This window comes from Bombina bombina, chromosome 6, assembly GCF_027579735.1.
Source record: "Bombina bombina isolate aBomBom1 chromosome 6, aBomBom1.pri, whole genome shotgun sequence".
NCBI lineage: Eukaryota > Metazoa > Chordata > Amphibia > Anura > Bombinatoridae > Bombina > Bombina bombina.
In genome coordinates, this window is record NC_069504.1 from 841955261 (window position 1) to 841977144 (window position 21884).

The 21884-nt window shown below is 38.2% G+C and overlaps 1 protein-coding gene across 1 annotated transcript in view; it reads right to left on the reverse strand.

Moving 5' to 3' along the window:
* LOC128663754 (complement C3) overlaps positions 1 to 21884 on the reverse strand; it is a 108603-nt gene that overhangs the window by 19057 nt on the left and 67662 nt on the right. Inside the window, exons 23-27 of the mRNA XM_053718239.1 lie at positions 21485 to 21571; positions 16682 to 16885; positions 16429 to 16504; positions 15658 to 15817; positions 3569 to 3667 (exon numbers count right to left, since the gene is read on the reverse strand). Of these exons, the coding sequence (XP_053574214.1) occupies positions 3569 to 3667; positions 15658 to 15817; positions 16429 to 16504; positions 16682 to 16885; positions 21485 to 21571 (626 nt within the window). The remainder of the gene's footprint in view (positions 1 to 3568; positions 3668 to 15657; positions 15818 to 16428; positions 16505 to 16681; positions 16886 to 21484; positions 21572 to 21884) is intronic.

Consider the following 21884-nt stretch of genomic DNA (forward strand, 5'->3'; position numbering starts at 1 on the left):
GCGCAGTGGCATTTAGCAGCCTTCTAATTACCAAAAAGCAACGCCAAAGCCATATAAGTCTGCTATTTCTGAGCAAAGGAGATCCCAGAGAAGCATTTACAATCATTTATGCCATAATTGCATAATTTGTTTGTAAATAATTTCTGGGAGAAACCTAAAGTTTGTGAAAAAGTGAACAATTTTTTTTTATTTGATCGCATTTGGCGGTGAAATGGTCGCATTAAATATACCAAAATGGGCCTAGATCAATACTTTGGGTTGTCTACTACACTACACTTAAGCTAAAATTAACTCTACAAGCTGCCTACATGCTCCCTAATTAACCCCTTCACCAGGGGCGGACTGACAAGTCGGGCAATTCGGCCCATGCCCGAGGGCCCCACATCTTAGAGGGCCCTTCCTGCTCGCCACCACTGCAGGCAGCAATAAAGATTTTTTTATTATTTTTAATTTTTTTTATTATTTTACATTTTAAAAAAAATAAAAATTGGCCGGGAACTTTTCTGGGGGGCGGGGCAGTTGTGCAGCGTGCTCAAATTTACAGTGGAGGACTGGCTTGGCTGGGGGCATGAGCGCTCTATCTGCGCATACAGAGAGAGTGAGTGAGAGTGTGTCACCCATGAAGTGGAAGGAAAAACGAAGCCAATTGAAGTAGGTAACTTATAACGTGCTCCTGCACTTTAGAAATCCAGCCTGGGGTTGTTTAGCGCCTCTGCAGACAGTACACAGTAAGTAATCATTCAGTGTCAGTGAAAAAACCACAGACATTTTACTGCTGTGCCGTTGTTTTTTTTTTTAATTCCCCTCCCCTCAACTTGTTCTTCTGTGTTATTTAAACTTTTTATGGGACACCACTATCTAACTAATAAATCATTGGGTGCAGCAGAGACACTGGCAGCTTCAATTTACATTCTCCCTGCTACGTGAACTTAATCCTACAAGTTCTGCACACATAAAACAACATGCAGAGCTTTTAGGGTTAAATTCACTGAGCAGAGAGAGTATAGAGGGCTGACTAAAGCTGGCTAGTAGTAGTAAGACACAAAAGTCCTTTTAATCTTTCATCTCTTTTAGCATGATTGTTATAATGTTTATCACACACTTGATTCAGCTTGCCTCTGTCTACTCTAAGAAAAGTACCTATAAAATAGGACAAATTAAATAAATAAGTAATTTAGGATGATGCAGAGTATGGATCTTGTTCTGTAGTCAAATATCTGTTTCAGTACATGTAGGGTAGTGTTTGTGTGGTGTGTGTGTGTTGCAGTGTTTGGTGTGTAATTCAAGTGTGTGTAGTGTTTGTGTATGTGGGTGTTACAGAGTTTGTGGTGTGTGAGACAGATGTGTGTGTGTGCGCAGTGTTTGTGTGAGTCAGGTATGTGTGTGCAGTGTTTGTGTGAGTCAGATGTGTTTGTGTGAGTCAGATGTGTGTGTGCTTGCAGTGTTTGTGTGAGTCAGATGTGTGTGTGCAGTGTTTGTGTGAGTCAGATGTGTGTGTGTGCAGTGTTTGTGTGAGTCAGATGTGTGTGTGTGCGTAGTGTTTTTGTGAGTCAGATGTGTGTGTGTGTGTGCAGTGTTTGTGTGAGTCAGATGTGTGTGTGTGCAGTGTTTGTGTGAGTCAGGTGTGTGTGTGTGCAGTGTTTGTGTGAGTCAGATGTGTGTGTGTGTGTGCAGTGTTTGTGTGAGTCAGATGTATGTGTGTGTGCAGTGTTTGTGTGAGTCAGATGTGTGTGTATAGTGTTTGTGTGAGTCAGATGTGTGTGTGGGTGTAGTGCTTGTGTGAGTCAGATATGTGTTTGTGTGTGTGTGCAGTGTTTGTGTGAGTCAGATGTGTGTGTGTGTGTGTGTGCAGTGTTTGTGTGAGTCAGATGTGTGTGTGCAGTGTTTGTGTGAGTCAGATGTGTGTGTGTGCGCAGTGTTTTTGTGAGTCAGATGTGTGTGTGCAGTGTTTGTGTGAGTCAGATGTGTGTGTGTGCAGTGTTTGTGTGAGTCAGATGTGTGTGTGTGTGTGTGTGCAGTGTTTGTGTGAGTCAGGTGTGTGTGTGTGTGTGCAGTGTTTGTGTGAGTCAGGTGTGTGTGTGTGTGAAGTGTTTGTGCGTCAGGTGTGTGTGTGTGTGCAGTGTTTGTGTGAGTCAGATGTGTGTTTGTGTGTGCAGTGTTTGTGTGAGTCAGATGTATGTGTGTGTGCAGTGTTTGTGTGAGTCAGATGTGTGTGTATAGTGTTTGTGTGAGTCAGATGTGTGTGTGGGTGCAGTGCTTGTGTGAGTCAGATATGTGTTTGTGTGTGTGTGCAGTGTTTGTGGGAGTCAGATATGTGTGTGTGTGCAGTGTTCCTGCGAGTCAGATGTATGTGTGGGTACAGTGCTTGTGTGACTCAGATATGTGTGTGTGGGTGCAGTGCTTGTGTGAGTCAGATATGTGTGTATGGGTGCAGTGTTTGTGTGAATCAGATGTGTGTGTGCAGTGTTTGTGGGAGTCAGATGTGTGTGCGCATTGTTTTTGTGAGTCAGATGTGTGTGCGCAGTGTTTGTGTGAGTCAGATGTGTGTGCGCAGTGTTTGTGTGAGTCAGATATGTGTGTGCAGTGTTTGTGTGAGTCAGGTGTGTGTGTGCCATGCTTGTGTGAGTCAGGTGTGTGTGTAATGACTTTAAGGAAAAAATTGTCTCTTTATATGGCAAGTAAAAACATGGTGGGGGAGGGGCATATAAAATGGGAGGGGCAAGGCAGGTGGGAGGGTCACAGGAAATGGGAGGGGCAATAGGGTAGGAGGAGGAGATGAGGAGGTAGGTGGAGCAAAGGGGAGGTGGGGGGCCCTGCCACATTTTCGCCTGGGGGCCGGGCCCTGCCACATTTTCGCCCGGGGGCCCTGGTTGGTCTCAGTCCGTCCCTGCCCTTCACTGCTGGGCATAAAACACGTGTGGTGCGCAGTGGCATTTAGCAGCGTTCTAGTTACCAAAAAGCAACGTCAAAGCCATATAAGTCTGCTATAATGGCATGTCTGGCACACAGTGTTGGGGCAAGGGTCCATCTGACCACTGATACCTGGTCTGCAAAGCATGGTCAGGGCAGGTATATCACCTACACTGCGCACTGTGAAGCGGGCGTAACCCTTACACTACCTGATCGATACAACATCATACCTGATGTTTTAAAGCACGTTATTCCAAACAATTTAGGAATGTTAGGTGATTTATGCCCTTTATGGATTAAAACCAGACTCTGCATCAACTATGTAATTTTCCATGGGAGTTTTGCCATGGATCCCCCTCCGGCATGCCACAGTCCAGGTGTTAGTCCCCTTGAAACAACTTTTCCATCACTATTGTGGCCAGAAAGAGTCCCTGTGGGTTTTAAAATTCGCCTGCCTATTGAAGTCTATGGCGGTTCGCCAGGTTTGCCCGTTCGCAAACTTTTTTGGAAGTTTGCGTTCGCGAACCCAAATTTTTATGTTCGCTACTTAGAAAACATGATATGTGAATTCTACATACATGGCTATGTAACTGGATGTGTAATTTATTTTCTTTGTGTATATAGAAAGTAATTTCAACTCTGTGAATTAGCTACTTACACTGATCTGTGCAGAGCAAGTTTTCTGACTTTCCAGCATAGCTATGAGTACAAAGGATGTAAGGGCAGCGTCAGGTTCTGTAGACCCACGGTTTCCACCCTATTTAATAAAAAAAAAAAACATTCTGAATGATAGTATCAGTAAAACGTGGATTTGATAATAAAATGGATTAAAGTCACATATAAATGAATGCTGTGATATACAGTATCTTGAAAAGTGAATAGAAAAACAAATGTAGTAATGAATACATCAAGTTTGTCAAAAAAAAAAAAAAATTACTGGTGAATTATCACATTTCCCAGACTATATTCCTCTTTGGCTGCAGCACATTGATGATTTATTTATTCATTGAGTTTACATTGACAATCAAAGTAGGTCATAATCATGTGCAGGTTCTAGACCAAAAAATTATAGGTTGTTTGTTTATTGATCTTAACAGGAAAACATAATTTATACTTACCTGATAAATTATTTTCTTTCCTGGCATGGAGAGTCCACAAATCCATTCAATTACTAGTGGGAATTCAACTCCTGGCCACCAGGTGGAGGCAAAGAACACCCCAGCAAAGCTTCAAGTATACTCCCACTACCCACAATCCCCAGTCATTCAGACAAGGAATTATGGAAAGAGAAGAAGACACAAAGGGTATAGAGGTGCCTGAGGTTTTGAAAATGACAAAAAGCCATCTTAAAATAAGGTTGGGTCATAAATTATGTTTTCTTTCCAATGGCATGGAGAGTCCACAAATCCATTCAATTACTAGTGGGAACCAATACCAAAGCTAGAGTCCACAGAATGGAAGTGAAAGATACACAAGACAGGCAAACCTAAACAGAAGGCACCACTGCTTGAAGAACTTTCCTCCCAAAAGAAGCCTCAGCTGAGGCAAAAACATAAAATTTGTAAAATTTGGAAAAAGTATGTCTTATAAGCCAATCGAATAACACTTCTCAACCAGAAGGAGAGAGTAGAAGAAGTAGCTTTCTGACCCCTCCGTTTACTAGAAAAAAACAACAATAACAGCAGAAGATTGATGAAAATCTTCAGTAGTCTGTAAATAGAACTTCAAAGCATGCACAACATCCAGAAAAGAAGGAACAACAATTTCTTTGTTATTATTGCGTTCCGAAAACCACCTTAGGTAGGAATCCTAATTTAAAACGAGAATCGCTTTATCCGCATGAAGAATGAGATAAGGAGAATCCCACTGTAGAGCCCAAAGATCTGAAACTCTACGGCAGAGGAAATTGCCAGCAGAAACAAAAACCTTCCAGGACAATACAATAATATCAACAGAATGCATTGGCTCAAATGGAGCCTGCTGCAGAACTTTAAGAACTAGATTAAGACTCCAAAGAGGAGCAATTGACCTAAACACAGGCCTGATTCAAACCAAAGCCTGGACAAAAGTTTGAACATTTTGCAAAATTGCTAGATGCTTATTCAGAAGAATCGACAGAACCAAAATCTGACCCTTTAGGGTACTGACTGATAAACCCTTATCCAGGCCCTCCTGAAGAAAGGACAGAATACGGGGAATTCTCACCTGACTTCAAGAATAAACCCTAGATCCACACCAATGAAGGTATTTAAGCCATACCTTATAATAAATCATGCGAGTAACAGGCTTACAAGCCTGATTCATAGTCTTAATAACCTTTACAGAAAAACCTTGCCTGGACAAGCCCAAGCCTTCAATCTCCAATCAGTCAGCCTCAGAGAGACTAAATTCGGAAGGAGAGAGGGACCCTGAAGTACAAGATCCTTCCTCAGAGGCAATTTCCATGGGGGAAATGAAGACATCTTCACTAGGTCCGCAAACCAAGTTCTGCGAGACCCCGCTGAAGCTATTAGAATCACCGAAGCCTGCTCCTGTTTGATACAAGCTATCACCCAACCAGAGGAAACAGATAAATTAAACCAAAATCCCTTGGCACTGTCAGGGCATATACCAGAGCTGCTTGAGGATCTCTTGATCTTGCTCCACATTTTGGAAGCTTGGCATTTAGACCAGATGCCATCAGATCCAGCTCCGGAACTCCCTATTTGAGGGTTAACATGAGAAAACTTCCAGATGGAAACCCCATTCCCCTGGATAAAACGTCTCCCTGCTTAGATAATCCGCTTCTCATTTGTCCACCCCTGGGATATGAATGGCAGAGAGATGACAATTGTGAGACTCTGCCCACTGAAGAATGCCAGTCACCACCGAAGTGATGTTGTCCGATTGAAATCTGATAAACTTGACTAAACTCAGTTGAGGCCAAACTGTTATTGGATATTTATAAGGAGGGCAGACTCCTCCTGAGTCCAAAGTCCCTGAGCTCTTAGGGACCCCCAAACTGCTCCTCAGCCTAATAGGCTGGCATCCATGGTCACAATCTCCCAAGAAGGTCTCAGGAAACACGTGCCCTGAGACAAGTAGTCCTGGGAGAGCCACCAAGACAGAGAAATCCTTGTCTTAGAGTCTAAAACTATCCTCTGAGAGAGATCCAAGTGGTCTCCGTTCCATTGACTAAGCATACATAACTGTAGAGGTCTCAGATGGAAACGAGCAAATGGAATAATGTCCATGGATGCCACCATGAGACCAATTACTTCCATGCATACTGCCACTGATGGACTGAGGAAAACAGGCCTCCAGAAGCTTTTTCTGACCTCTGTCAAAAAAGATATTCATAGATACTGAGTCTATGATTGTCCCCAGAAAACATACCCTGGTATTTGGCACCAAGGAACTTTTCCCTAGATTCATCTTCCACCTGTTTGAGTGGAGAATGACTAACAGAGAATCTGTATGGGATCTTGCTAACTGAAAAGATGGAGCTTGAACCAAGATATCGTCCAGATAAGGAGCAACTGCAATCCCTAGAGACCTGGCCACAGCCAAAAGAGCCTCTAGAACGTTCATAAAGATTCGAGGAGCGGTGGCGAAGCTGAAAGGAAGGTCTAAAATTGGAAATGTTGATCCAAAAAAAGGAAACTTAGGAACTTTAAATGTTCTCTGTGGACAGGCACATGAAGATATGCATCCTTTAGGTCTATGGTGGTCATAAATTGACTCTCCTGAACCAGAGGGAGAATAGAACTAATAGTCTCCATTTTGAAGGATAGAGCCTTGAGAAACTTGTTGAGAGACTTGAGGTCTAGAAAGGGTGAAAAAGATTAGAATAAAATCCCTGACCCTGTTCTGCTAGAGCAACTGGGATAATTACTCCCAGAGAAGACAGATCCCTTACGCAGTTTAAGAAGGCCTCTCTCTTTACCTGGTTTACAGATAATCTTGATAATAGAAATCTGTACCTGAAGGAAAAGATTTTAATCCTATCCTGTATCCCTGGAGACTACATCCACTGCCCAAGGATCTGGAACATCGCAAATCCAAGCATGCTGAAAGAAGGAAAGCCTTTTCCTTACCTGATCCAGAACTGGATTGAGAGTGGCCCCTTCATGCTGACATAGGGTGATATTTATCAAAGGTCTGGCGGACCTGATCCGACAGTGCGGATCAGGTCCACCAGACCTCGCTGAATGCGGAGAGCAATACGCTCTCCGTATTCAGCATTGCACCTCTACAGCTGCTGGTGCAATGCCACCCCCTGCAGATTCATGGCCAATCGGCCACCAGCAGGGAGGTGCCAATCAACCTGATCGTACTCGATCGGGTTTATTTTTGGCGATGTGTGTCCGCCTGCTCAGAGCAGGCAGACAGGGTTATGGAGCAGTGGTCTTCAGACTGCTGCTTTATAACTGCTGTTTCTGGTGAGCCTGCAGGCTCGCCATAAACACGGGCCCTCAAGCTCCATCTGGAGCTTGATAAATGGGCCCCTTAGGGTCAGCGGAAGGCTTTCTGGACTGCTTACCCTTATTCCAGGGCTGGCTAGCTCTCCAAGAAGTCTTGACTTGCTCAGATTTAGAAGAGGAAGATTTCTGTCCCTTAAAGTTATGAAAGGAATGAAAAATAGAAGTCTGGCGACCCTTTCTCTATTCTTCTTATCATATGGTAAATAGTCTCCTTTTCCACCAGTAACCATGGAAATTATCTCTGCCAGACCAGGACCAAATAAAGTCTTACCTTAAAAGTGGATTTGACCCAGGATCAAAAGATTAGTCAGTGAAGAAAAAAAAATGTGAAGCCAGAATACAGAAAATGTCAAGGAAGTTTCTAGAGAGAGGCTACCCCTCTAGCCTTCTACACAACACAGTGGAGGAATTAAATGAACCCAATAACCAGGTGGAAACTGGTAATAGGAAAAATTAAAACAGGATGGTCTTTGTATCCCAATATAGCCCACTGAGCGATAAGATAGCAAAAATAATTCACAAGAATTGGCATATTCTTAGTGAGTGTAACCAACATATACCCTTACTTAGAGATCCTCCCCTTATGGCACATATGAGGGTGAAAAGTTTAAAAGATAATCTGATGTAGGATCTAGCAAAGAACACACTCAGACACTTACAGGGAAAAAGAGGACAGGCAGCTTCACCTGCTTGAATTTTATGAGCTGTAGCTCTATTATAAGAGGAGAAAATTTCTACCATCCACATAGTGGGAAGAAATATACCATAAATGGGTATTACACCTGTGAAACCTCCTTTGTGGTGTATTTACTAAAATGCCCATGTTCTATGGTATACTTAGGGGAAACCATTCGTAAAGTAAGAGATAGGATGAGCCAACATCGCTCTAACATCAGATGCAAACATCTGGAGGCTCCCCTGTCCAAACAGAGAAGGGCCATGGCATAAGCCAGTTGAGATGGCAGGTCATTGACCACATACGGCCTCCCAGAAAAAGTATGGACAGGAAAAGATTACTAAAACAAAAGGAAATGTGGTGGATACACAAACTTGAGACCTTAGCCCCCAGGAGCCTTAATAAAGATTATGATCTTGCCTGTTTCTTCTAGATATATAATACTGAGGTTGTCAATGAGATTTCTGCTAATTCCCCAAATGTGTTAAGTTTTCCATTAATCTATATATCTAAAATCCTAAGGATGTGTAAATAATGTGATTCAGTATTACTAAATGAACTATGTAGATACATATGAAATATATTATTGTTTGAGAAACATTGTAACATATAAAGGAATAAGTAATTGTATATGAAGCCCACTAGAGGGAGCAAACACACTGCCAAAGTCCCTGTGATGCAAAAATTAAGATTTAAAAGCCATGTGATAATGTTTAATATGTGAAGCATGACTAAGGGGTTGTAACCCTGAAACATCACTGGTTTTTATTGTCATAATAAAATACTGAAAAATCAATTGGAGTGCTGTGGACATCCTTGGATTGTTTGTAACATATAGGAGATTGAGCAGTGCCTCTTGTCCTATTGTGCACCCATCAGTAGTGCTGTATCTGTTTCTACTATTTCCTGGATCTCCTCTATAGTAGTCTCCTCTGAAATTAGAACAGACAATGAGTCACACCAATAAGATGCTGCACCAGCAACTGTTGCAATACTAGCAACTGGTTGCAACTGCAAACCCTGATGAAGAAACATTTTTCTTAAATAAACTAGTTTCTTATCCATAGGGTTTCTAAAAGAGGAACTATCCTCAAGAGGAATAGTAGTTCTCTTGGCTAAGGTAGATATAGTGCCCTCTACTCTAGGAACAGTGTGCCAACAGATCTCGCACTGAATCAGCCACAGGAAAACATATTTAAAAAAACAGGAGACGGGTTAAAAGAAACACCCGGCTTCTCCCATTCCTGAGATATAATGTCAGACATGCGATCTGGAACAGAAAAACCTCCACAGATTTAGGTTTGACATAAAAAACTATTCAGTTTATTAACCTTCATAAGAGCCTCTGCAATTGTTTCATAATCATCCAAAGTAGCTAACACCTCCTTCAAAAGTAAACAGAGATGCTCCAGTTTAAATTTAAAATTAACCTCCTCAGAATCTACTGTACTAGGAACCGCAGATTCCAAATCAGAGATCTCGCCCTCAGAAGCTGCAGAGGAATGATCCTTGCTAGATAACTGAGAAAGACTAACCAAATCATTCTTGGTGGAAACAGAACCCATAGAAATGTTCTTCAATTTCCTATTCCTTTTACCAGAACTAGGTAAAGCACTTTGGGCTGCAGAAACTGCAGAAGTCAACTGAGCAGCAAAAATCTTTAGGCTTACAAACACTCCCAGAAACTGACTTAGAGGAACCGCAGGGCACTGCATGTGAATCTGTCAAAGACTGGGACATGTTAGAGGAAGGCTGAGACAACCACTGAACAGCATTAGCCTGAGAAAAAGAAGGCTCAGATAAGGAATCCTTATCCTTAGATAATAAAACCTTATTAAGGCAAAGGGAACAAAATTGCACAAGAGGAAAACCCTGGGCATCTGCACAATAAAAATATTTATCAAATGACAGAGAAAGCTTGGGATCGGCATACATAGTACAAATAAAATAGCCCTTTATTTTCCATATACTCTAAATGCTATATAGAAAATTTGAATTAAAAATCTTTAGGCATTGATATAAAATAATTATTAAAACCGGCACCTCTACACCACAGCCACACTGGAAAGACTCACCCAACCGGTAAGCAGGAATCCAATCCACACCAGCAGATAAAACAATCTTGTTCAAACTGCAAATCCTAGAAAACTGCAACCATCAGGGAGAAGCAACAGACAGATAAGCTGCCCAATAAATCCCCAAACTTTAAAAGGGATATTCAGTCCCATAAGGATCCACCTTGTTCTCAAACTATCCTTTTTCTTTTCTTTTAAAAACAAGGAACTCCTAAGTGCTGCATCCGTCTCACCTTGAAGGTAAAAGCACTTACCTGTTGATCTGCTGTAGAGCAGGTACAGCAAACAGGTGGGACAGAATCCTTACTGATACTGAGTAACCAACCTTGTTTTTTTATATAGGGTAGCAAAAATGTTGGAAGGTAAGCAAAGATCACCTTGCCATCTTCCAAATGCTAAAAGCCACCATTACTCTTACTAAAGAGAATTACATGGACACAGCATAACCCCAATCCTTGCTTGCAGGTAAAGGGACTCATTAAAGGATTAACAACTGAATTTCTTCAGACACCTTCTTCACACATCACCTACAATGTTATACAGGCAAAGAATGACCGGGGATTGTGAGTAGTGGGAGGATACTTAAAGCTTTGCTGGGGTGTTCTTTGCCTCCACCTGGTGGCCAGGAGTTGAATTCCCACTAGTAATTGAATGGATTCATGGATTCTCCATGCCATTAGAAAGAAAGAAACATCAACAAATTAGATTTTTACAATATGAGAGTTGTTACCATTAAACCAGTAAGAGAGTGATACCAACAGGTCAATTTTTGGGAATAAGAAGAAACTGCTCTAACATTGATAAGTTCAAACTAACGGTGCATCATAATCTTGTAGAAAAGTTTATCTAATGATTTTCAATAGAAAATCACCATTAAAGTCTGTGGAGCTCTTTGTAGATTATTCATTTGATAAGCTTGTTTACAGTATTGTGAGAAACCCCTAAGAGTCAAAGAATTGTGAGTGAGACTTAAAGATAGAGACTATGGGGTCGATTTATGAAGCAGCGGATGCTGCTTCCGACCAACTCCCCTTCAGTTCCGCCTGATGCGGAAGTTAAGAAGCAGAGGTCCTAAGACCACTGCTCCTTAATTCGTCCGCCACCTCTGAGGTGGCGGACAGCAATCAGCCCGATCGATTACGATCGGGTTGATTGGCACCCCCTGCTAGCGGCCAATCTGCAGGGGGAGGTATTGCACCAGCAGTTCACAAGAACTGCTGGTGCAATGATAAATGCTGACAGCGTATGATTCGCTATAGCGAATAATGTTTGTCCGCACCATGATAAATGTACCCCTATGAACCCCATTTATCAAATGCCTACATGTGAAAGATTGAAATAAGGAAAATAACAAACTTATATATATAAACTTATACAATTACAATCTTTGGTGATTACTAGAATTTTAAAAAAAGCATATTTAGATTTTGAAAACGGATTGAGATTTTACTAAAGCCCTTTATGAATTGATTAGTTGCTTTGCTCCTACTTTGAGAAATAAAAAGTCACTTTTTGGCAAGAACCTAATCATTAAAAAATTTTTGCCTGTGGATAATGTGCTTTATGTTTCTTAATGCTTAAACGGATACTAAACCCATTTTATTTATTTCATGATTCAGATAGAGCATGCAATTTTAAGCAACTTTCTAATTTACTCCTATTATCAATTTTTCTTCATTCTTGTGCTATCTTTATTTAAAAAGCAGGAATGTAAAGCTTATGAGCCGGCCCATTTTAAGTCCAGCACCCTGGATAGTGCTTACTTATTGGTCGCTACATTTAAGCCACCAATATGCAAGCATAACCCAGATTCTCAACCAAAAATGGGCCAGCTCCTAAGCTTTGCATTCCTGCTTTTTAAATAAAGATAACAAGAGAATGAAGAAAATTTGATAATAAGAGTAAATTAGAAAGTTGCTTAAAATTGCATGCTCTATCTGAATCATGAATGATAACATTTGGGTTAATATACCTTTAATGTAAACTCATTGGAAAAATGTTCTCAACTAGTGAATAACGAATGTCTTGTTAACATATTTGAACATACCTGGTGAGTAGATGTTTCAGAGTGTAATACATATGTTAAAGTCGAACCTTTATAGACCAATAATATCTGTGATGATCATTTCTAGCAAATAGGAGGATAACTAGACCTGTATAACAAGTAGAGCGCTAATGATAGCATAGCGTGCAATATCAATATTACTGGACCAAGCTAAAATTAGTATGCAAATTGATATTACAAGTCCAAGGTAAATCAGATTTACCAGAAAAGGTTCAGCGCGACTGACATCCCTTCACCATGACTAAATATTTGTATGCATACATGTCTATATACATGTATTTTTGTGTTTTATTGTTTAAATATGTATGTACACACATTCATATATACACATATGTCCACACTATTGTGCCTTTTCAAGTCAAACACTTTGAAATATTCAATATAATTTTTAAACAATTTGAATATGTTTGTATGTTTTTAATATAGAAATACTTGAAATTTATATTTTCTATATATATATTATTATTATCAGTTATTTGTAGAGCGCCAACAGATTCCACAGCGCTAAAATATGGGTCTAATATGCAAGGTAACAATTATTTGAGACAAAGAGATAGAGGGACCTGCCAAGAGTTTCACTGTATTAAATCAGTTCTCATGAAGGTTATCTACAAAGAATCTAGGCTCGTAGGATTACATGCTAAGGGGGTTCAAGAGGATAACTAAAGGAAAAGAGGAACTAAGATAGGAAAATAGTGTATATTATATGCATCCCTAAACAGTAGAGTCTTTAAGGAATGTCTATATTTATATACAGTACAGTATATATATATATATATATATATATATATTCATATAGATATATAACTATAGATATATTTTTACAAACAAATATACAGATATATAGAAATATATATTTAGAAGTAAAAATAAAATGTTCCTCTAAGTGAAGAACATAGGTATTTAAAGTATTCTTAATGTAACTTAGCCTTTAGCACAGTTGTCCTAGCACATCTTCGAGTTAGCACTAGACCACTGGTTTTCAAACCTGTCCTCAGGCCAACCCAACAGGCCAAGTTTTCAGGATTACCTTGGATGGGAGCAGGTAAAATAACCATGTTTACTAATCAGCTGATTATTTCACCTGTGCTTCAGTTCAGGTATCCTCAAAATGTGGCTTGTTACGGAGGCCCAAGGCCAGGATTGAAAACCAGTGCACTAGACAGAAATAAAAGAGAAGGGTTTTGTAGCGTACCATATAGAAGTCTATCAGGAAAAGGAGATAGCAGTGTCGTGATATCCGACCTCCAGATGTTAGTGTGACTGAGTTTTTCGCTTGCATGCTAAATTTTTACTTTCAACTTGTAATACTGATGCAAACGTGAGCACTATTTATTTACCTTGAGAGCAGTTAGCACTCAAGAGCGATAAAAAATGTATTGCTTCACTTGTAATCTAGGCCTATGTGTTTTCTCAGACTATAATAGAGGCAGACTATGTCCTAAGACCTTTATGAAAATATAATTGTGATATTTCATGAATTGACAGAAATAGGTTAAGTCCAAATGCTTTTGGTAAATCATGAGAGCATAGCCCTTTTAAACTAGGGATCTTTTGTAGTTTGATCTACGTACAATAATGTTTAATTTTGTTGTCTTGATTTTGTTACATATTTTTTGAATTTGATAAAATTCTACTTTCTCCAAGATTATTGACATGTAAATATATATATATTTATTTAATGTGCCAATAATAAAAGTTGTGTTTTATAAAACTTGTGGATCTCTCTCATCAATTTAGGGCGAGATTACAAGTGGAGCACTATCTTAGTGTGCACCCGTAAATGGGCAAATTTGACCGTTTATGGACGCACGTTAAATATCCAGCCAGTGGCTGGTTAATGCTCCCGTTAGCTTGCAGTTTCACTTTGTGCTAGCACAATTAACCAGAGATCAGACCTCTGATTAAATATAAAAAGTTGCCCCAATTAACCCTAAAATATATATTTTTTTTAAAACTGCAGGAAGCAGGTATAATGGGTTAAAGTGAAGGGATGTGGGGTGTTTAAAAAAAAAAAGAGAAAAAAAGGCACCTAAAATGCCTTAACATGGAGGCCACGGGGGACTGTGTTTTCACTATAAAAAAAAAATATATATATATGTGTTTATATGTGTATATACACATATAAATATATATGTATATAAGCATTTACATATATATTTATTTATTGCTGCCAATTGAAGCCTATGGAAGCTCGCTCGCATTGCTTTACTCGTAATTAAGCCCTTAATGTTAATTCTTTCTTTATAGTATTTAAGTTTGTGCTATAAAGGTAATACTTTTTCTTGAAAAGTAACAGGCAATGCTAATCTACACCCCACCTCCCCTTACCTCAACACAATCCATATGTGGCATTACTGTTGTTATTCTGCATTCTTAGTCACATTTCTTATCTAGTCATCTATATTTTTTAAAACTTTTATCTATGGTATTTGTTTCCAATCCATTTGCTCCTCACATAAATATAACCAATGTTTCATTTTAATATTTTATAATTTCTCCACAAAACATCTCCTTCATAGCTGGTTTTCTTCTGACTTGACTAACCAATTCTTAATGATTCTGCTAGAATCTCTCTTCCCAGTTACTGACAATTACTACACCTCTCTTCAGTCCTAGGGGTAAATTTATTGTTGGCCAAATTGGACCAATTCGAGCCTGCTGATTGGCCGTGAATCTGCAGGGGACGGTATTGAACAAGCAGTTCACTACAACTGCATGTGCAATGCAATGCTGAATAAAGACAGCGCATGCTGTCTGCATTTAGCGATGTCTGGCGGAATTGATACGCTACAGAGTATCATTTCCGCCAGACTTTAATAAATTGACCCCCTAGAGTGGATCCCCATATTCTCAAATAACAGATTAAAAATATAAACTCTTACCTAAAAAGACCTGAATGAAGTACTGCATACAGCTATATATCCCATATTATCTTTAAATATGCATAATTTTCTATGGAACTGCCTGCCCATTTTTTGCTAGACTCTCTCAAACTTTCATAACTTTAAATGAACTTGTAAAACGTGATATATTCAGCAAAGTCTACCAGTTACACAGATGAAGTCAACCCCAGATCTTCTAATGACGACTAAGGTGCATATTTATCATTATCCAGATGGACCAGGTTCGCATCTTAAGGAGCAGGCAGAGTTTGCTGCCTGTATTTATCATTTTACAAAAACAGTCACTTGTGCAATGCTGTTCCCCTGTTCTTAGGCAACCAATCACATAAGAAATGGGCTTGTCAATCATCTCAGGCCAATCAAAAGGGATTTTCAATCACCACCTCTGAGGTGATGGAAAGGTTCAGAAGTAGCAGTCTGCTGCTTAGAACATTGTGGTTGAAGGCTTGAATAATGTACCCCTAATTCTTCCGACCTTCTTTTAATTAATAATCAGCATTTTTCAGAAGTGAGACAGACACACACAAATGTATATGTTTGTGTATCTATATATGGTACATACGATCATCTCTTGATGTATTACAGGAGCATCCTCTTTAAAAAGTCCATCTGGCTTCTGTTTCTCCAAAATTAGCCACTTTATGGCGCCACACAACACAGCACTGTCAATGTCCACCAGAGACTGAGCCATTGCAAACACCTTTGCAACATATGCAGTAAGCCTGGAGGAAAATGCAGACGTCAGATAAAGGGAAAAAAGAGAAAAAATAAATAATTAAGAAAAAACAGAATTAAGGAACTGAAATTAAAGGGACAGTCTAGGCCAAAATAAACTTTCATGATTCAGATAGAGCATGTAATTTTAAACAATTTTCCAATTTAATTTTATCACCAATTTTGCTTTGTTCTCTTGGTATTCTTAGTTGAAAGCTTAACCTAGGAGGTTCATATGCTAATTTCTTAGACCTTGAAGCCCACCTCTTTCGGATTGCATTTGAACAGTTTTTCACCACTAGAGGGTGTTAGTTCACATATTTCATATAGATAACACTGTGCTTGTGCACGTGAAGATATCTGGGAGCAGGCACTGATTGGCTAAACTGCAAGTCTGTCAAAAGAACTGAAAAAGGGGCAGTTTGCAGAGGCTTAGATACAAGATAATCACAGAGGTTAAAAGTATATTATTATAACTGTGTTGGTTATGCAAAACTGGGAAATGGGTAATAAAGGGATTATCTATCTTTTAAAACAATAAAAATTCTGGTGTAGACTGTCCCTTTAAATTAGAAGTGCAGACATTATGAATAAAATGATGATTAGAAGTCAGAGTTACCATGTGCTGGATGGTCTGTGAATCCAGGCAGCATAAGAGTTATCTTGTTTGCGATAAGTCATTTGTCGAACATAACCTTAAAAAAAAATACAGTAAACATGATAGCAAATATTTGAATTAAAAATAGTTACATATTTCTTATTAAAAAAAATATATAATTCGAGAAGATTTGGCATTTGCTTGATCTTTTTGTTCTCAGTAATTTCATGAATTAATTGCCATCAAAGGTTTTCAGTTTTATAACCACACTCACCGGTCTTGATATGATTGAGGGCCTCCTGTCTGCGGTTTACTCCAATTCGCTCCCATTGCCCAGTGCTATCCAAGTAAGTTGTGGCTATTACACTAGGAGTCATAGTGATCATGTTCTGCTCTCCACAGCCTCCTGGTACCACAATCAGATGGTTCAGATTGGAGCCATCAATGGCATCTTCCACCATTCTACTAATTGGAGTCCCTGAGAGAAAGAAAAGTATTTGTGATTATAGAGCTATAACAATACACAAAGCAGAAATTGTGCATCCAATCCAGCTATTAAAGGGACACTAAACTTATTTTTTTTCTTTCATGATTCAGATAGAGCATGCAATTTTAATGAACTTTCTAATTTACTCCTATTATCAATTTTTCTTCGTTCTCTTGCTATCTTTATTTAAAAAACTGTGATGCATGGGAGCAGGTCCATTTTTGGTTGAGAACCTGGGTTATGCTTGTTTATTGGTGGGTAAAAGCCTCCAATAAGCAAGCGCTATCCATGGTGCTGAACCTAAAATGGGCTGGCTGCTAAGATTTACATTCCTGCTTTATTAAAGATAGCAAGAGAACAAAGAAAAAATGATAATAGGAGTAAATTAAAAAGCTGATTACAATTTCATGTTCTATCTGAATCATGAAAGAAATTTTTTTGGTTTAGTGTCGCTTTAAATATGTCTCTTAAATAAAGTTGTGCATTAACTTTTAAAAAGAGAATACATGCCATACCTAAACAATGGAGAACGAGAGGGTAAAAAGGTAAGTCCTATGTATGATTATCATTTGTTGTCAAGAATCTTTCACCTGTATACACTAGATAGATCCCAACTCATTCACATGAAACATCTTCATATTCCTCTAGGTGGCCTTAGATTGCCTGACTTTCCATGAACTGCATTTTTGATTTTGGAATAGACATAGTATTCTGTATTCTAACATGTTATTCAATAAACGGAAGTTAAGAAGCAGATAACCTCTATGCCACATTTTAGATGGCCCGATTGAAATCATTCCAATCCGAAATGATTGGGATGATTGACAGCCCCTGCTAGCGGCCGATTGGCTGCCAGTTAGCAGAAATGCTTTCACTTTAAATGTTTGTGCAATGATAAATGCTGACAGTGTATGCTGTCGTCATTTAGCGATGTTGAGCGGACATGATTCGCTATAGCCAATCATGTCCGCTCTACATATAATAAATCTACCCCTCTGAATCTTTTGTTAAAGAAAACACAAACAAAACAACATGCACAATTCATCACATTTAGGTCTCTTCTTCAGGTATGTGTTTTTTACCATTTTACCACAAAGTATTTGTATTCTCATTCTCATCCTGTGTTTCAAAGCCTTTCCAGCTATCTCTAAATCTTAATGACATCTTCACTGCAAAAGAACAGTTTCATATTACCTCTTAATCTGGACCATCACTAAAAATAGTTCCTTCCAATCCCAGTTTTTGTTTTGTGGATTACACAGGAATGGAAGAAATAAGCATGGACATCTTTCTTTGGTGACTGGATCAAACTCTTTTCCTTTGTGTTTAAGGCTCATTCCCTTTGTGTGCGGTGTAAAAATTGGACTGGGTTTACAAAGTTTGTTTCTAGGGTTAAGTCACAGAATTCTGCGCCGCATCATTTCACTAATACTTCTTAAAATGTTTATGAGAAGGAGGGAGTGGGAGGGTGGAATCAATATTTGGCAAGGGATCTGGGAGGGGGAGGGGGAAGGGTATTGAGGGGGGGCAGCTATACTACAGAAAATGTAGAAATTATTTAATTTTTAACAAAAAATACATTTTTTTTAACAAACTGGGTACTGGCAGACGTTGGGATGTGTCAGGTGGGAGGCTGATCTCTACACTAAAGCTAAAATTAACCCTACAAGCTACCTAATAAACCCCTTAACTGCTTAATAAGTGTGGTGCACAGTGGCATTTTGCGGCCTTCTAATTACCAAAAAGCAATGCCAAAGCCATATATGTCTGCTATTTCGGAGCAAAGGGGATCCCAGAGAAGCATTTACAACCATTTGTGCCATGATTGCACTAACTGTTTGTAAATGATTTCAGTGAGAAACCTAAAATTGTGAAAAAATTTACGATTTTTTTTATTTGATTGCATTTGGCGGTGAAATGGTGGCATGAAATATACCAAAATTGGTCTAGATCAATACTTTGGGTTGCCTACTATACTACACTAAAGCTAAAATTAACTCTAGAAGCTCCCTACAAGCTTGCTAATTAACCCCTTCACTGCTGGGCATAATACACGGGTGGTGCACAGCGGCATTTAGCGGACTTCTAATTACCAAAAAGCAACACCAAAGCCATACATGTCTGCTATTTCTGAACAAAGGGGATCCCAAAGAAGCATTTACAACCATTTGTGCCATAATTGCACAAGCTGTTTGTAAATAATTTCAGTGAGAAACCTAAAGTTTGTGAAAAAGTTTGTGAAAAAGTGAACAATTTTTTTTATTTGATCGCATTTGGCGGTGAAATGGTGGCATGAAATATACCAAAATGGGCCTAGATCAATACTTTGGGTTGTCTACTAAAAAATTTCCATTTTGTCATTATAAGATGTGATGAAAATAAGGGTATCTTTAGAAAGTCCATTTAATGGCGAGAAAAACGATATATAATATGTGTAATAATGTGTTTTTAATATAGTACAGGGAGAATTGAATTTTCAAATTACTTTTTTTTTTTGCATTTTCCATGCAGTCCCAACTGTTTCGGAATTGGGGTTGTATATACACATATGAACACATAAATAAATATGTACACATATTTAGACATATATACACGTGCATTGGAGCCCTTTGCAGGTAAGTAGATGCAATAATCATATTTAATAAAGTGTTTATCTATTTACTGTAAATATTTCACATTCCAATGTTCTTCACATAGGGGAATAGATTCTAAATATTTATAAATAGATATAATTGGTACCCTTGCAGATGGTACCTTTCAAAGCCAAATATTTACCTTTGTAAATAGATTGGATCTCAATGCTATGGTACCATAATGCTAATTTTCCTTTAAAAATTGTGCAAATTTGGCTTTTTAAGGGTACTGCCCCAGTAACAAGCCCTTTGTACCTCATGATGGCAAATTTGCACTCAACATAGTATATTAATAATGTTGTTTCATCAAATTTATTATATAACATTCAATATAATATAATATATGCATTCGACCTATGTGTTCTTGTTTAGACAGAAATACTAGAGCTACACTACAGATTGATAAGTGTAGCCAAATGATAGGTCCTAAGACCAATATTGGAATTCCAAAAAGACTCAGGAAAACAACCAGTTTCAAAAAGAGTTTTTAAAAATGCTATATTGCACTCTGTACTACACTCTAACAAAACCCTATTAAACATAGAGTGACACGCCACATAAAACATAAATATATAGAAAACATATAGAAAACAACATAATAATAAAATATAACTCTCACAAAAGGAAGGGGGATTCAGGGGAGGGATAAACGATAAAACTCAAAACCATACATTGAATTGTCACTCTATGCAAAATATATGCAAATGAGTATATTTCCCCAGTAAAGATTTTGGTGATGATTTGAACCTTCTACTAATAACATGTCAAGCAACTTTAACCAATAGATGGCGCTATGGCGTGTTACACAATGTCCATGTATAAGACTGGGGAACGGTTACAATTTTTTAAATTTTTTTTTAAACAGGTTCTTAAACAGCTCTTGTTTATTCGATAGAATTTAAAATGAAATGTTTTCTTTGTAATTTAAGTTAATGTATTTGCTTTATGTTTAATAGTTATCATCTTGATGCTCTAAATATAAACATTAAAATGTTAAGTGCTAGTGAGCTATTTAGAACCAGCAACACAGTGTTATTGGAGATATGGGTTGTTAAGTATTTTTTGTTGCCTTGCCCACCTCTTGCATATTACCAAAAAACATTGAACATTAATTATTTTGCTGTACAACATGTATGTTAAATTCATTTTTGGTGACTGACAGTTATGTGTTCATTGAATAATTGAGGTGCACAAATTATATGAACTTGCAGCGTTTGGTAGCCTTGAACCACCCACTTCCCTCAACCTTTTAGTCACACAAGTGATTGATTCTACCTTTTTGGGGGGATTAAATGGTACAGCTATGGACCCTTTGACAGTTGGAAACATATTTGTACCTTATTTACCCGTAAACGGTACATATTAGTTCCTTAAGATGTAATTAGGATCCATTGAGGGTACAACCACAGCAGTTGTACCCTAAGTGTTTAGACCCTAACCATACACTTTTTATGATAGTATATATATATATATATATATATATATATATATATATATATATATATATATATATATAGTATATATCTGTACCTATATATAATCATTTATATATTTAGGTATAGATATATATTGTACTAAAATACCATCAGATATATATGTAGAAATATGTATTTATGAATAAATAGAACATATTCTTCTATGTGAAGAACATTAAAATGTGAAATATTCACATATTCATGTCGGGTTTGCGCAATTGAGAAAATGCGATCTGTTTCGCACGTGAGATGGGTGTTATGTTCCTTCCCCCCACTTTTCACGCTCCATTCACTTCTATAGGGGAATTCGTTAACGCATTAGATATGTTCGAAGTTTGGCTTTTTGTGTGCATTGGGTTAGTGCATGTGCAGCAAACTTTTTACTTTCAACTTGTAATACGAGTGCTACCCGATGATCCTCTCATAATCTAGCCCTAGATAAGAAATTAAATTTGCTGAAACTAAGATAATACCACGCTTACCTTGGATGGTGATAATTGTGTCAATTTCTGTACGAGGGACAACATTCTTTGTGTCAACTGCTGGGACTTTCTCTTCTTGAACCCCATCTGTTGAAATGTAGGGATTAGAAATATCTCACAATGTAAACTTTAAAATCTCGTCCACATCTTAAATATAATTAGTTTATTAATTATTAAAGGGACAGTCTACTCCAAAATTTTGTATTGTTTACAAAGATAGATAACACCTTTACTACCCATTCCCCAGCTTTGCAGATGCTTAGATACAAGGTAATCCCAGAGGTAAAAAGTATATTAATATAACTTTGTTGGTTATGCAAAACTGGAGAATGGGTAATAAAGGGATTATATTTTTTTTTTAAAACAATAAAAATTCTGACGTAGACTGTCCCTTTAATGA